Here is a 14426-nt window from a genome sequence, read left to right as displayed (position 1 = left end):
ATCATTGCTAGAAGTACACTTGGCTGAGACTCTGGATTAATAATGGTAATGGGGTTATTTGTGGGGTAATGTTAAGTTCCATTAGCAAGGAATCGCCACCAAATAAAGATTTTTAGCCCTGATGTTATGGCATAGTGAGCCAATCTGGGGAATTCCTGGCTGTGATAATGTCGCAGAAGCTCTAATGCCCTGATTGGCTGATAATGGCATCTAACTCTGCCCTCTTCATAAATGAACTAGGTGAATATTTTAGGCATCCTCATTTCAGAGTACACCCACATGCGGTGCGAATCATTCGTGTTATCGCATGTGCTCATGCAAGTACGGATTTTGTAGAGTCGCGCACATCTAGGACTTATCCACTGCGTGGTCGAAACTGAGCTGCAGCGGGGAGTTCTCACGTAGGCAGCGATTAGAGAGGGCATGTCTGCCAGAATTGCTTGCTGTATAGAGCCCAGTCTTGAATCCGATTGAACATCTCTGGAGAGATCTGAAAATGGCTGTGCACCGACGCTTCCCATCCAACCTGATGGAGCTTGAGAGGTGCTGCAAAGAGGAATGGGTGAAACTGCCCAAAGATAGGTGTGCCAAGCTTGTGGCATCATATTCAAAAAGGCTTGAGGCTGTAATTGCTGCCAAAGGTGCATCAACAAAGTATTGAGCAAAGGCTGTGACTACTTATCTACATGTGATGTGTTAGGTTTTTTTTTTATTGTTTTTTTATTTAAATTTGCAAAAATCTCAAAAAAACTTTTTACAGGTTGTCATTATGGGGTATTGTGTGTAGAATTTTGAGGACAAAAATTAACGTATAAAATTTTGGATAAAGGCTGTAACATAACCAAATGTGGAAAAGGTGAAGCGTTGTGAATTCTTTCTGGTTGCACTGTATGAGATCAGGATTTTCCAAATCTGGAGGGCATTAGAGCCTGCTAAGTCAGAAGATAGACCACACGCAGACCGATGATAATCCTCTACCTATGTATGTATGCATGTGTGTGTGTGTGTGTGTGTGTATATATATATATATATATATATATATATAATATGCGCACAGCTTCCAGTGGCAAACACAGGATTTCTAGAGGGGGGTTTCCAATGCTTGATTTTAGAGTGAGTGTGGCCAGTCCACGAAAGGGCATAATTACCACTTATCCAGCTTTAATATGCGTCATACAAAGTGTATTGTGTGTCATAATTCCAGCATATACAGGGCCAGAGATCACAGTAAGCCATTAAATGCGGCAGTAGGACCATCCTGCCTGAGCTGAATGTTTTTATTTTAGATGTGGGCACCTTTCCAGGGCATGGAAGCAAGTCCGGGAGTCTGGGGGAGCAGCAGAAGAACCTAGCACTGCCCTGGACATATATGTAAATATTAGGCTCTATAGCAGCACATCCCTAACAGTGCATGTTTTCCAAATACCCTAATTGGTGCACAGGTTATTTATTACTGGCTGATACATGTTAAAAGATCCACAGGTGGTGCTATTTATTTAATTTCTGATACTGGGAAGAACATGCAGCACTAGTAAAATTCCGTTATATTACTATTTCTATTGTGGTCATGGTGTGGACTGGGGAGGGAGGTTTCGAGGCAGATGGATACTCCCCCTGCGTTTGCCTATGGCTTCCCTGATTCGGAGTGCGAGCTAAACCCGGGCATTTGAAAGCACGTACACTTTACTTGCCAACCCCCCACATATTTTGTCCTGCTTTTATAAATTGATCATAAGATGGCTTTTTGACATATCGCCCTAATTTATTATAGACTGGGAATATGATCTGGGAAATCTCCCTGTTGGTAATTCTCAGGACACAGGAAGGTTTATCCAGGCGGTAAATTGGGGTTTAGATTTGGGCCGTCTCTCCCTGTATGGTGAGAATGCTCTGCTATCTGCATTTTGGCTGGAGATTATTAATATACCCAAAACCATATTGGGGAGGAGAGTTTCGGACGCCCCCAGTTTCTGGCTGTTGAGCCTCAAGCTCATTATAAAAAAAGATATCTCAATACTGTGGAGGGTCATGTATGATTTAATTCTATCAGCATAATAGAAGAGTATGGTTCAGGTGTTTGGAGTAAAAGGAGACTGATGGCTTTGGTCCTCCAATGCTGCAAAATTTCAATGTTGACCACCCGGCTACTTAGTCCTTATGAGAGAGTACTGGCCTTGACATGGCGATAAAGTCTCCTGGACTAGACTCCATATATAGAGAATTGGGTTCTGGCTCTTCCCATCTCTTCTCCCCACAATACCCCCCACTCCAGTAGCCCACACAGCCTTGTCTCCATCTCTGCACCATTTGCAGGCCACCCCCCACGATCGGAGCTGCCTGGGCACTGCTTTTCAGTCATCCCAGAGTGAGCATGGGAGAAGGAGGATCACCCAGCAGTCCGGCACATAGAACTTTAAGGAGGTCCGCAGTAGAGCAGAGGTGGACACTGATTGAGAACTGTGCCACCTCCGGGGATGCAGTGGAGTAAAGGGATGACAGCATGAGCAGCTAAGTAACAACAAAAATTTACAGGGGTGTTCTGGGGCTTGAGGGGGCACACTGGTATATTAATAGCCCTGGCACCGATTTTTATAATAAGTGCAGTAATCGAGTCCATGCGTGCGAGGAAGCTAAACGCAGCAAATTCAAAAGTGCAGTGTGTGTTCCTGTGACTGACGCAGTAACACAGGCAGCCTGCATTCCTCACCCCTACACTGCTCCAGAGTCCTTTTCAGCCCAGCAAGCTGACTCGTGATCATTAACTCCTTGGATGCAGGATGCACAGTCAGGTGCATAAATATTGGGACATTGACAGAATTTTCATATTTTGGCCTCTATCCACCACCACAATGGCTTTGAAATGAAACAAACAAGATGTGCTTTAACTGCAGACTTTCAGATTTAATTTGAGGGTAATTACATCCAAATCAGGTGAACGGTGTAGGAATTACAATGGTTTCTATATGTGCCTCCCACTTTTTAAGGGGCCAAAAGTAATGGGACAAACTAAACAATCTTAAATCTAACTTTCACTTTTTAATACTTTGTTGCAAATCCTTTGCAGGCAATTACAGCCTGAAGTCTGAAACGCATAAACATCACCAGACGCTGGGTTTCATCCCTGGTGATGCTCTGCCAGGCCTCTACTGCAAATGTCTTCAGTTCTTCTTGGGGCATTTTCCCTTCCGTTTTGTTTTCATCAAGTGAAATGCATGCTCAATTGGCTTCAGGTCAGGGGATTGACTTGGCCATTGCATAACATTCCACTTTTTAGCCTTAAAAAACTCTTTAGTTGCTTTTGCAGTATGCTTCGGGTCATTGTCCATCTGCACTGTGAAATGCCGTCCAATGAGTTCTGAAGCATTTGACTGAATATGAGCATATAATATTGCCCGAAACACTTCAGAATTCATTCTGCTGCTTTTGTCAGCAGTCACATCATCAATAAATACAAGGGAACCAGTTCCATTGGCAGTCATACATGCCCACGCCATGACACTACCACCACCATGCTTCACTGATAAGGTGGTATGTTTTGGATCATGAGCAGTTCCTTTCCTTCTCCATACTTTTCTCTTCCCATCACTCTGGTACAAATTGATCTTTGTCTCATCTGTCCATAGGATGTTATTCCAGAACTGTAATGGCTTTTTTAGATGTTGTTTGGCAAACTCTAATTTGATCTTCCTGTTTTTGTGGCTCACCAATGGTTTACATCTTGTGGTGAACCCTCTATATTCACTCTTGTGAAGTCTTCTCTTGATTGTTGACTTTGACACATATACACCTACCTCCTGGAGAGTGTTCTTGATTTGGCCAACTGTTGTGAAGAGGTTTTTCTTCACCAGGGAAATAATTCTTCTGTCATCCACCACAGTTGTTTTCCGTGGTCTTCCGGGTCTTTTGGTGTTGCTGAGCTCTCCGGTGCATTCTTTCTTTTTAAGAATGTTCCAAACAGTTGATTTGGCCAGAACTAATGTTTTTGCGATCTCTCTGATGGGTTTGTTTTGATTTTTCAGCCTAATGATGGCTTGCTTCACTGATGGTGACAGCTCTTTGGATCTCATATTGAGAGTCGACAGCAACTGATTCCAAATGCAAATGTCACACCTAGAATCAACTCCAGACCTTTTACCTGCTTAATTGATAATGAAATAACGAGGGAATAGCCCACACCTGTCCATGAAATAGCTTTTGAGTTGATAGTCCCATTACTTTTGGTCCCTTAAAAAGTGGGAGGCACACATAAAAACCGTTGTAATTCCTACACCGTTCACTTGATTTGGATGTAATTACCCTCAAATTAAGTTTTAAAGTCTTCAGTTAAAGCACATCTTGTTTGTTTCATTTCAAAGCCATTGTGGTGGTGAATAGAGGCCAAAATATGAAAATTCTGTCAATGTCTCAATATTTATGCACCTGACTGTAAGTAATTTGTACAGAGAGGTGTGTCAGTGTGTGTGACAGTGTGTGCTGCGTGCTGTGTGTGTGTGCTGCTGCTGTGTGTGACAGGGTGTGTGTTGTGTGTGACAGGGTGTGTGCTGCTGCTGTGTGTGACAGGGTGTGTGCTGTGTGTGACAGGGTGTGTGCTGTGTGTGACAGGGTGTGTGCTGTGTGTGTCAGGGTGTGTGCTGTGTGTGACAGGGTGTGTGCTGCTTTATGTCGGAGGGTGTGTGCTGCTGTATGTGACAGAGGAAGGAATTAAGGGGGAATATAATTGCTTCGTTGTTTACGTGCTGTAAAACCCTCCTGGTCGGAGTCAGAGATAGCCACTATCTCTTTATGTGCTGCTGGTGTTACAAGATGACCTGGGTACCAGCATGCAGCCAGGAGTCTCCACTGTGTGAAGTGACAACAGTGGCAGAATTTCAATCCACATACCATCTCTTCCCTCTCCCTGTCCAAAATAACAATAGCAGGTCTGACTCTCCTTCCCTGTTTATGCGTGACATGTTTGTCTGGTCTAAAGTTGCATGGTGATGGTGTATATATAAATATATATGTAGTTGCTTTTTTTTTTTTTTTTTTTCTAATCAACCGTTTGGAAACCCCCCCTTTAAAATTCCTGCGTTTGCCCCTGCCACTCCCACCATACAGTAATATTGTATGAAACATTTGGCATCTGTTCTGAATGTTTGCTCATTTACAGAGGTTGATCAGAACCTATGGAGATGTTGTGTCATCATTTTAGCTATGTTCCTTCAATATATTTCTCACCTCCCATCTAGCTGAACTCATACGTCTAAAAGCAGCTATAATTTATATGTCTGTACTTACCTTTGCTGCTTTGACTTACCCGTTGATATTTGTGGGCCTATATACAGTAGCAATATTCGCCTTCTCCGTACAATGTTTATGTAACTTTCCGTATTGCTGCTGCTGTTGTTTTTCTTTTAATAAAAAAAAAAAAATGCAATATTTTTAACTTAATGATTCCGTTTCAGTATAATACATCGTTGTAATATTAATGCCCCAGATGTCTATTTCCCAGTGTGTGTGGCCAGACAGATTATAGAGTGTACTGCACAGTGGGGATGATTTATCAAGCAGGGAAAAAGTGTGCCAGTGGAGTAGTCACTCATAGCAACCAATCGGCTTCTACCCATCATTTTATAGAATGTACTTGATAAACGCTCTCGATGCTGATTGGTTGCTATGTGTAACTACACTCGTCCACTTCTCAACTCTTTTCCCTCCTTGATGCATCACGTCTCAGACCCAGTAGCCTTAGATGAAGAAGCGTATTCATACATTATGGAACCTGCAGCTTACAGAACGTTCATTACCAATGTTTATACATTTCTGTGACAGCCCCCAAACCTATGAGACAAAAGTGTGCAGTTTGGAGAAAATGCTCCTCTACTGAGATTGTGTATCGGGTACGAAGTGGCGCCGGGAAGAATGTTTTACCCGAAATCTGCATGGATGATAAGATGTAAGTACAAGGGCTTCAGATTTCCTTCTATGCTTTTATCTGTCTAATGATTTAAATACACCATATGGCACTATTTATGGTGGGACGGGTTACTTGTGGACAGCACTATATGGTCATTGCAAAAGGGTGCATACGATTGGATGGCTGATCATTTAAAGCACATTTATGTAAATAAAATGAATATAAGATCATATGTAAATATTGGCAAAAAGAATCCAGGCTCCTAATTAAATCACAGTTCGTGGTGATTGATATGAATGAAGTGACGATATGTTTGGTCCAACTTTATATAAAGAAAATCGGGGTCCATTAGCAGAAGTAGTAAGTTACGGCACATGGTGGAAAGAGGCATTCATATAGTCCTTTAGTAAGATGTCTCGTAGATGGTAAAGGGCTGTTGTAAGTATCTACAGTGTAACTGAATGCTACAGCAATCTGGTCTACGTGAATAATAAGGGGTTCAGTCATGGTCATAGACTTGACGCGTTTCGCTGAGCAAAGGGCATTTTGCTTCCTCCGCATATGTTGGTCATGCTGACATCACCTGCGTAAATATCCAAAATTAATTGTACAACAATGACAGCTGTGTGACTCAGTACTCATTAATAAAAGCCATCCAATGAAACACTTAATAAATATGAAAGCAATCTTACCTGTATACTGAGTCTATTAGATGTCCCACAAATATAAAAAAGAAAAGTAAAAACAACTTTTTGTATTTGTTTTAAATCCGATAGCCAAACTGTGCTGGGCCTAGGCAAATTATTTTCTTTGCTTATATTCTAACCCAGAGTTTTTCAAACACTCTGCCGCGGCACACTACAGTTGTCAAGTGTGTTGTGGCGGTCAGCTCGGCGCACTTATTCTGTAGTGTTTTTATTCCTGAGGAGGTTAATGTGCGTGTAAATTTTTTTTATGTGGGAGCCGATGTGTAGGTTTTTTTCATTAGTCACACACTTCGCATTGCGGGATGGTGTGCCCTGGCAATTTTAGAATCTTGTGTAGTGTGCCTCAAATTGAAAAAGGTTGAAAATCACTGTTCTAACCTCATCAGACATATCCCTTGAATTATACTAACAAGGATTTTCTGTTGTTGGCCTGATAATAAATAATTAATATTATTACTACCACCAACTAACCACACTAATCTTAATGTTATTGGGAAAGCAGGCTGACACACAATGCTAGGTGATTAAAGTTGGTCACTCAGCAATAACTCTTTCTGAAGAAACCAGTTACTATCTAATTATCACCAGTTTGCTTTATTCTTTGTGGCCACAAATGATTTTGAAGTATATAAGCTCTTTATTAGTACGGGGACTGCGGCAGCTGCTGTTGGAATGGACGGACCAAGTCATCTGCTGCTTTAATGATTTCTCTATCCCCAGGCTGCTGTTTTTCGATTTATAAGCCGGAAAGGGGCATTTTGAAAATGTCGATTACCATAGCGATTGTTCTCCAAAGTGGAGAGTTTTAAAAGGACATACTGTAAATTAGTTATGTAGTGTCCGTAAAAGGGATAGAATTTGCATGATTTCTATTCGTAGATGGATTTTGGAACTAGCAGGCCCCTTAATATTCCTACCTGCAAAACTTATCAATAATAAAAAGAACGTTGATATTTGAGTACATGTGTTTAGTATATATGCGTTATTCTTACTTTAGGAATGTTACGTTCGTGAACTAAACTTTTTCTTCTCTCTTTCAGATTACTAGGGGGAAGTTTAGAGACCGGCAATCGAGGGATCAATTTTGTTCTTGTCAGTCGTAGGTTCATTTCCTAAATCTATATATATTTGTATCTATTTAGCACAGCCGCGAGATGTCCCAAGGATTAACAAGTTGATTGGTGCAGCATATATCTAGTTTGAACTTTCAAAACCTCGGAATAGTGACTGATTAAGCAGCGCTGTTTATTGAGGCGGTAATGACGCGAACAAATTGCATACAATGTAGGCATACTTACCTAGTCTCCCGCAGCATCCAGTAGACTCCCAAGTTTTCGGGGGGTGTTCCCTGAGTATATGACCAACCTCATCCCGCCCACTTCCTACTGAAATGAGCAGGACAGGGAGCCTAATGCCACAAATCACTGGAGCATGGGGAAGGGGTGGAGCCAGTATGACTTTAACCTGAGAATCGTCTCCTTTTGGTCCTGTCCACTTTTCCTAGGCTCACAGTTTGCTGCTTTATGCTGTGAGGGGACAGGGGGTCTCATTCAGACCCGCTCGCGAGCGCTGTACGCTCGCAAGCGGGTCAATGTTACCCAAATGCGCATGCTCACGACGGAGGCGCCTCCATCGTGCGCATGCGCGAGACCCGGCGAGCGACAGGGAAGCCGTCGCTCGGGGTCTCGCACCAAAGGGGGCGTGCTGTCGATGGTGAGTGACAGCGCCCCCTTTGGTGGGCGTGGCTGCCCAGACGGAGGCGTTCCCATGGGAAAGCCTACCGTCTGGGTCCGGCCCCACTGACATCACTAGTCATGTCAGTGGGAGTGTTTTTGGCTCTGATAGAGCCAAAAGCACTCCGGGCTTGCGGCAGACGAGACCCTACCACAATAAAAAACAGTGAAAGAATGTGCGGAAAATTCATAGAAGGAATAGGGGTAGATTCCTTGATCTATTGCCAAGTATTCAATAAGGTATGTAATCACATTTCAGAGGAAACCTTAACTATACCATATGTAATATAAAATATGAAATATTTAAATGTGATCAAATGCCTTACTGAATTTATCATCGGTGTGATCCGTGTGTATGTGTGTGTATTATTTGTTTCATTATTTTTTGACTCTCTTGATAGTCACGAACCAGAATGTTCACACAGCTTTTGTTTGTTTAGTGCATCATTATTGTATTGTAAGTAATATATTATACCTCCTACTGACTGTAACTTTAATAAAAGTTATGTTTTAATTAATTTAACAAGTGCCCCCATCTGGTGAGTCTTTTCCCTACCCCAGAGGTTCCCAACTCCGCCATTTGCAGTTCAGGTTTTAAGGATAGCCATGCTTGAGCACAGGTGACTTAATTAGTACCTAGCCATCTGGGCTCAAGCATGGATAGACTTAAAACTTGGACTGCAATGGTGAAGCTTGGGAACCTCTGCCGTACCCTGTAATTGTGCGAACGCGTTTACTCACTGGGGAGTGCCACCACTCTCTATAATGTATGTTTTTAGGACATGAGTCCTCTACTATTATATCAGTAGCATTTATATTTCATGATCATTTGGTGCATAAGTGCCCCTCTTCTCTTGTAATTATAGTATGATACAATGGCATGATGAAACAGAAGGTTAAGTTGACCCTGCCCTAATGAGCTTACAATCTAATACGGCAGGTGTGGGGGAACGCTTGATACATAAGGTACAGATGAAATGTGTCTGCAAACTCCAGTGGGGAGATGTATCCGCTCTTAGGGCGGGATGCAGGACACATTTCAGCCGTCCTTCGCATGCATGCCGGCATTGGTAACTCCGGTAGGCATGACCAGCGCAGCAAAGGACCGCGCTCTCGGTAAGAGCGGCCCTTCGCCATGGAGGGACTTCCTGGTCTGTGATCCCTCCCATGAGACCCCACGGTCGGCGGTCTTTGGCGCTTGCGCAGAAGGATGCCAAAGAGACTTCTGGGTGTTCAACCCGGAAGTTCCTCTGCCCGGCAGCATCACAAAGCACAGCTCTTATCAGGAGAGTTGTCCTTTGCGATACTCTTGGTACATACCATGGTAATGAACCGCATGTACTGAATTGCTGATGCGATGCTTAGTACATCCCGCCCTTAGAGAGAGAAAGTGGAGAAGTTACACATAGCAGCCAATCCGCTACCAGGTATCATTTACCTAGCACAGTCCATAAAATGACAGAAGCTGATTGGTTGCTATGGGCAACTACTCCACATTATCTCTCTCCAAGGTTTGATGCATTTCCCCACTGGTCAGAATGAATTGGTACAACGTCATCCAACTCTGTTTAGATTGTCAGCTCATTAGAAGCACCCTAAGCCCTTGCATGCAAGTCCTCCTTTATATCGCTGCGTGATCTGTTGGGGTTTAGTACATATCATTATAATACTACTAAGAGGTCTGCGTTATAGTGGAGGTGACACACAGTGGCGTAACTATGGAGGGTGCAGGGGGTGCGGTTGCTATGGGGCGCTTCAGCTTAAGGGGCCCGCCGGCCCAGCGATCGCACCCCCTGCACCCTCCATATGCCGGGCGCCCGCTGAGATTGTGTTACCAGCGGACGCCCGGCTCCTATTCAAACCCCCGATGGAAGCCGGAGGACGGAGCTCACTCCGTCTTCCGGGTCCCGCAGTGCACTATGGGAGTGACGTCATGACGTCACTCCCATAGTGCCGAGGAGCGGTCGCCGGGGCGGACGGTGGCTTCACAGGAGCGGGGATAAAGGTAAGGGGGGGGGGGTGTAAGGCAGCTACTGGGATTTCACTACTGGGGGCAGCTACAGGGGGCTCATTACAGGGGGCAGCTACTGGGATCTCACTACAGGGGGCTCACTACTGGGGGCAGCTACAGGGGGGTCACTACTGGGGGCAGCTACAGGGGGCGTCACTACTGGGGGCAGCTACAGGGGGCTCACTACAGGGGGCAGCTACAGGGGGCTCACTACTGGGGACAGCTACAGGGGGCTCACTACTGGGGGCAGCTACAGGGGGCTCACTACTGGGGGCAGCTACAGGGGGCTCACTACTGGGGGCAGCTACAGGGGGCTCACTACTGGGGGCAGCTACAGGGGGCTCACTACTGGGGGCAGCTACAGGGGGCTCACTACTGGGGGCAGCTACAGGGGGCTCACTACTGGGGGGCATTACAGGGGGCTCACTACTGGGGGGCATTACAGGGGGCTCACTACTGGGGGCATTACAGGGGGCTCACTACTGGGGGCAGTTACAAGGGGCCCACTACTGGGGGCAACTACAGGGGGCTTACTACTGGGGGCAACTACAGGGGGCTTACTACTGGGGGCACTGCGTAAGGGGCACCATTACAGTGGGCATTTAATGTTTTAGGGGAACTACTGTGGTTATTGTGTGAGACCTAAGTTAGGGGGGCCCCTTAAAAATGTTGCTATGGGGCCCAAAAAGTTCTAGTTATGCCCCTGGTGACACATGATACAGTATTATGTGATATTCACTTCAGCCTTCTACTGCTAGTTCTGGAAACCTTAGATGTTTTGTCTTCTGACCTCTATTATGTCTGTGTTTTTATTTTAGATAAGACCATGGAGGTCACAGCCACAAAGACATTCGATATGTATGAAGGAGGTACGACATAATAATATAATAAAATATGCTGCATACATGTGACAAATGGATGAATGGTCTAAGGAGAGCAGAGTGTGGGAACGGGTATATCTTGCACCACTTATTGTAAAGATATGTGGTAATGCGCCCCCTACTGCCCATTATATGGATACTACAAGTCACTGAGTAGTTGTGTAACCATTTATTTCATGGGGCCATTGGCCAAACTTTTTTATATAGGTCGCAGATCTCAGAGATGACTCTTAATGTCCATAATGATTCACAGGTGGGGGATTGTTCCTTTATAAAATACAAGTTTTCCGAATGAACACTGAGGTGGTGGCAGTGGGGTTTAATTGCTATCACAGTGTATCGCAACCCATAGCAGACAACCGGCCATGTGTTCTCATTGCCCTACCTGCACTAGAACAAGGACTGCTAATGGCTGAGTGAGTGGTTGGTGTGGTTACGAGTCCAGTTAGTTGTGGTGACGGTGATTTGAAATCACTGTCAAACCTCTAAACCCTGAAGTCAGAAAGGTAAAAAGCTGAGCAGTGTGAATTTAAGAAGGATCTCAACACAATGGGCCAAATGTAATAGGGTGAGAGTTTAGAAAATGTGAGAGTTTAGCAGTAAACTCTCACATTGGTTGAGTTTTATCTTCAAAATGGGAAAACATCTGAATGAGATTTTAAATCGTGAGAGTTTTTTAAGTCTAAAAAAAACATGCACGTTTGCTCTGTTACCTTGTTTTTGGACTCTTACATTGGCAAAGTTTAAAAAGTGTCAGAAACTCTCACTTTTCTAAACTCTCACCCTATTACATTTGGCCCAATGTGTTTGTTGCGGATGTAACATAACTGCATGGCAACCGTCGCTAAGCCTAGCTCTTATATTCTATTGCATTCTCAGATTTCTCTGGACCAATGGTTGACTTTATGAGCAAGATCCCGGATGGTTCCATTATCTTGGTTGCCACCCATGATGATGCAGCATCGAAGTAAGTATAAGGAATACGCCCCCCTGTCGGAGTATTGATCGGCACATTGGTACATCTAGGGTCAGGGCAGGACCTCGAAGGGATATCAGTTCCTGCAGGGATGACTCGCATTGGTGCATCTAGGGTCAGGGCAGGACCTGGAGGAGATATTAGTTCCTGCAAGGATGACTCTCACTGGTGCATCTAGGGTCAGGGCAGGCCCTCGATGGGATATCAGTTCCTGCAAGGATGACTCGCATTGGTGCATCTAGGGTCAGGGCAGGACCTGGAGGAGATATATGTTCCTGCAAGGATGACTCGCATTGGTGCATCTAGGGTCAGGGCAGGATCTGGAGGAGATATTGGTTCCTGCAAGGATGACTCTCATTGGTGCATCTAGGGTCAGGGCAGGACCTGGACGGGACATCCGTTCCTGCAGGGATGACTCACATTGGTTCATCTAAGGTCAGGGCAGGACCTGGAGGGGATATTGGTTCCTGCAGGGATGACTCGCATTGGTGCATCTAGGGTCTGGGCAGGACCTGGAGGGGGGATATCTGTTCCGGCAGGGATGACTCTCATTGGTACATCTAGGGTCAGGGCAGGACCTGGAGGGGACATCCGTTCCTGCAGGGATGACTCACATTGGTGCATCTAGGGTCAGGGCAGTTACTAACTAAGCACTTTGCATAGAGTAGTGAATCATTCACATCAATCCCTGCAGCTGGGTGAGAAAGGGTTGAATTTCTACCAGCCAAAATCTAATTACGTGTACACATCCTTTTACAAATACAGAAGTATCTGTTCCAGACGGTCGTCCGTATGTGCTCCTATGCATTCACCAAGCAAATGTCTTTTAGATCAATCTAAAATATTATATATACAGTCAGGTGCATAAATATTGGGACATTGACAGAATTTTCATATTTTGGCCTCTATTCACCACCACAATGGCTTTGAAATGAAACAAACTAAATGTGCTTTAACTGCAGACTTTCAGATTTCATTTGAGGGTAATTACATCCAAATCAGGTGAACGGTGAAGGAATTACAACGGTTTCTATATGTGCCTCCCACTTTTTAAGGGGCCAAAAGTAATGGGACTATCAACTCAAAAGCTATTTCATGGACAGGTGTGGGCTATTCCCTCGTTATTTCATTATCAATTAAGCAGGTAAAAGGTCTGGAGTTGATTCTAGGTGTGACATTTGCATTTGGAATCAGTTGCTGTCGACTCTCAATATGAGATCCAAAGAGCTGTAGTGAAGCAAGCCATCATTAGGCTGAAAAATCAAAACAAACCCATCAGAGAGATAGCAAAAACATTAGTTGTGACCAAATCAACTGTTTGGAACATTCTTAAAAAGAAAGAAAGCACCGGAGAGCTCAGCAACACCAAAAGACCCGGAAGACCACGGAAAACAACTGTGGTGGATGATAGAAGAATTATTTCCCTGGTGAAGAAAAACCCCTTTACAACTGTTGGCCAAATCAAGAACACTCTCCAGGTGGTAGGTGTATATGTGTCAAAGTCAACAATCAAGAGAAGACTTCACAAGAGTGAATATAGAGGGTTCACCACAAGATGTAAAGCATTGGTGAGCCTCAAAAACAAGAAGATCAAATTAGAGTTTGCCAAACAATATCTAAAAAAGCCATTACAGTTCTGGAATAACATCCTATGGACAGATGAGACAAAGATCAATTTGCACCAGAGTGATGGGAAGAGAAAAGTATGGAGAAGGGAAGGAACTGCTCATGATCCAAAACATACCACCTTATCAGTGAAGCATGGTGGTGGTAGTGTCATGGCGTGGGCATGTATGGCTGCCAATGGAACTGGTTTCCTTGTATTTATTGATGATGTGACTGCTGACAAAAGCAGCAGAATGAATTCTGAAGTGTTTCGGGCAATATTATGTGCTCATATTCAGTCAAATGCTTCAGAACTCATTGGACAGCGCTTCACAGTGCAGATGGACAATGACCCGAAGCATACTGCAAAAGCAACCAAAGAGTTTTTTAAGGCTAAAAAGTGGAATGTTATGCAATGGCCAAGTCAATCCCCTGACTTGAATCCGATTGAGCATGCATTTCACTTGATGAAGCCAAAACTGAAGGGAAAATGCCCCAAGAACAAGCAGGAACTGTAGACATTTGCAGTAGAGGCCTGGCAGAGCATCACCAGGGATGAAACCCAGCGTCTGGTGATGTCTATGCATTCCAGACTTCAGGCTGTAATTGCCTGCAAA

The 14426-nt window shown here is 44.3% G+C and overlaps 1 protein-coding gene across 1 annotated transcript in view; it reads left to right on the top strand.

Annotated features, from left to right (window-relative positions):
• Positions 1-14426, top strand: part of FAM3B (FAM3 metabolism regulating signaling molecule B) — a 77929-nt gene that overhangs the window by 46335 nt on the left and 17168 nt on the right. Inside the window, exons 3-6 of the mRNA XM_088456442.1 lie at positions 5812-5935; positions 7644-7702; positions 11166-11216; positions 12108-12195. Coding sequence (XP_088312568.1) covers positions 5812-5935; positions 7644-7702; positions 11166-11216; positions 12108-12195 — 322 coding nt within the window. The remainder of the gene's footprint in view (positions 1-5811; positions 5936-7643; positions 7703-11165; positions 11217-12107; positions 12196-14426) is intronic.

The sequence above is a fragment of the Taudactylus pleione genome, unplaced genomic scaffold (genome assembly GCF_031769625.1).
Source record: "Taudactylus pleione unplaced genomic scaffold, aTauple2 ptg000704l, whole genome shotgun sequence".
NCBI classification, from domain to species: domain Eukaryota; kingdom Metazoa; phylum Chordata; class Amphibia; order Anura; family Myobatrachidae; genus Taudactylus; species Taudactylus pleione.
The sequence above is the reverse complement of the archived record's forward strand: the minus strand, read 5'-3'. Positions and strand labels throughout refer to the sequence as shown.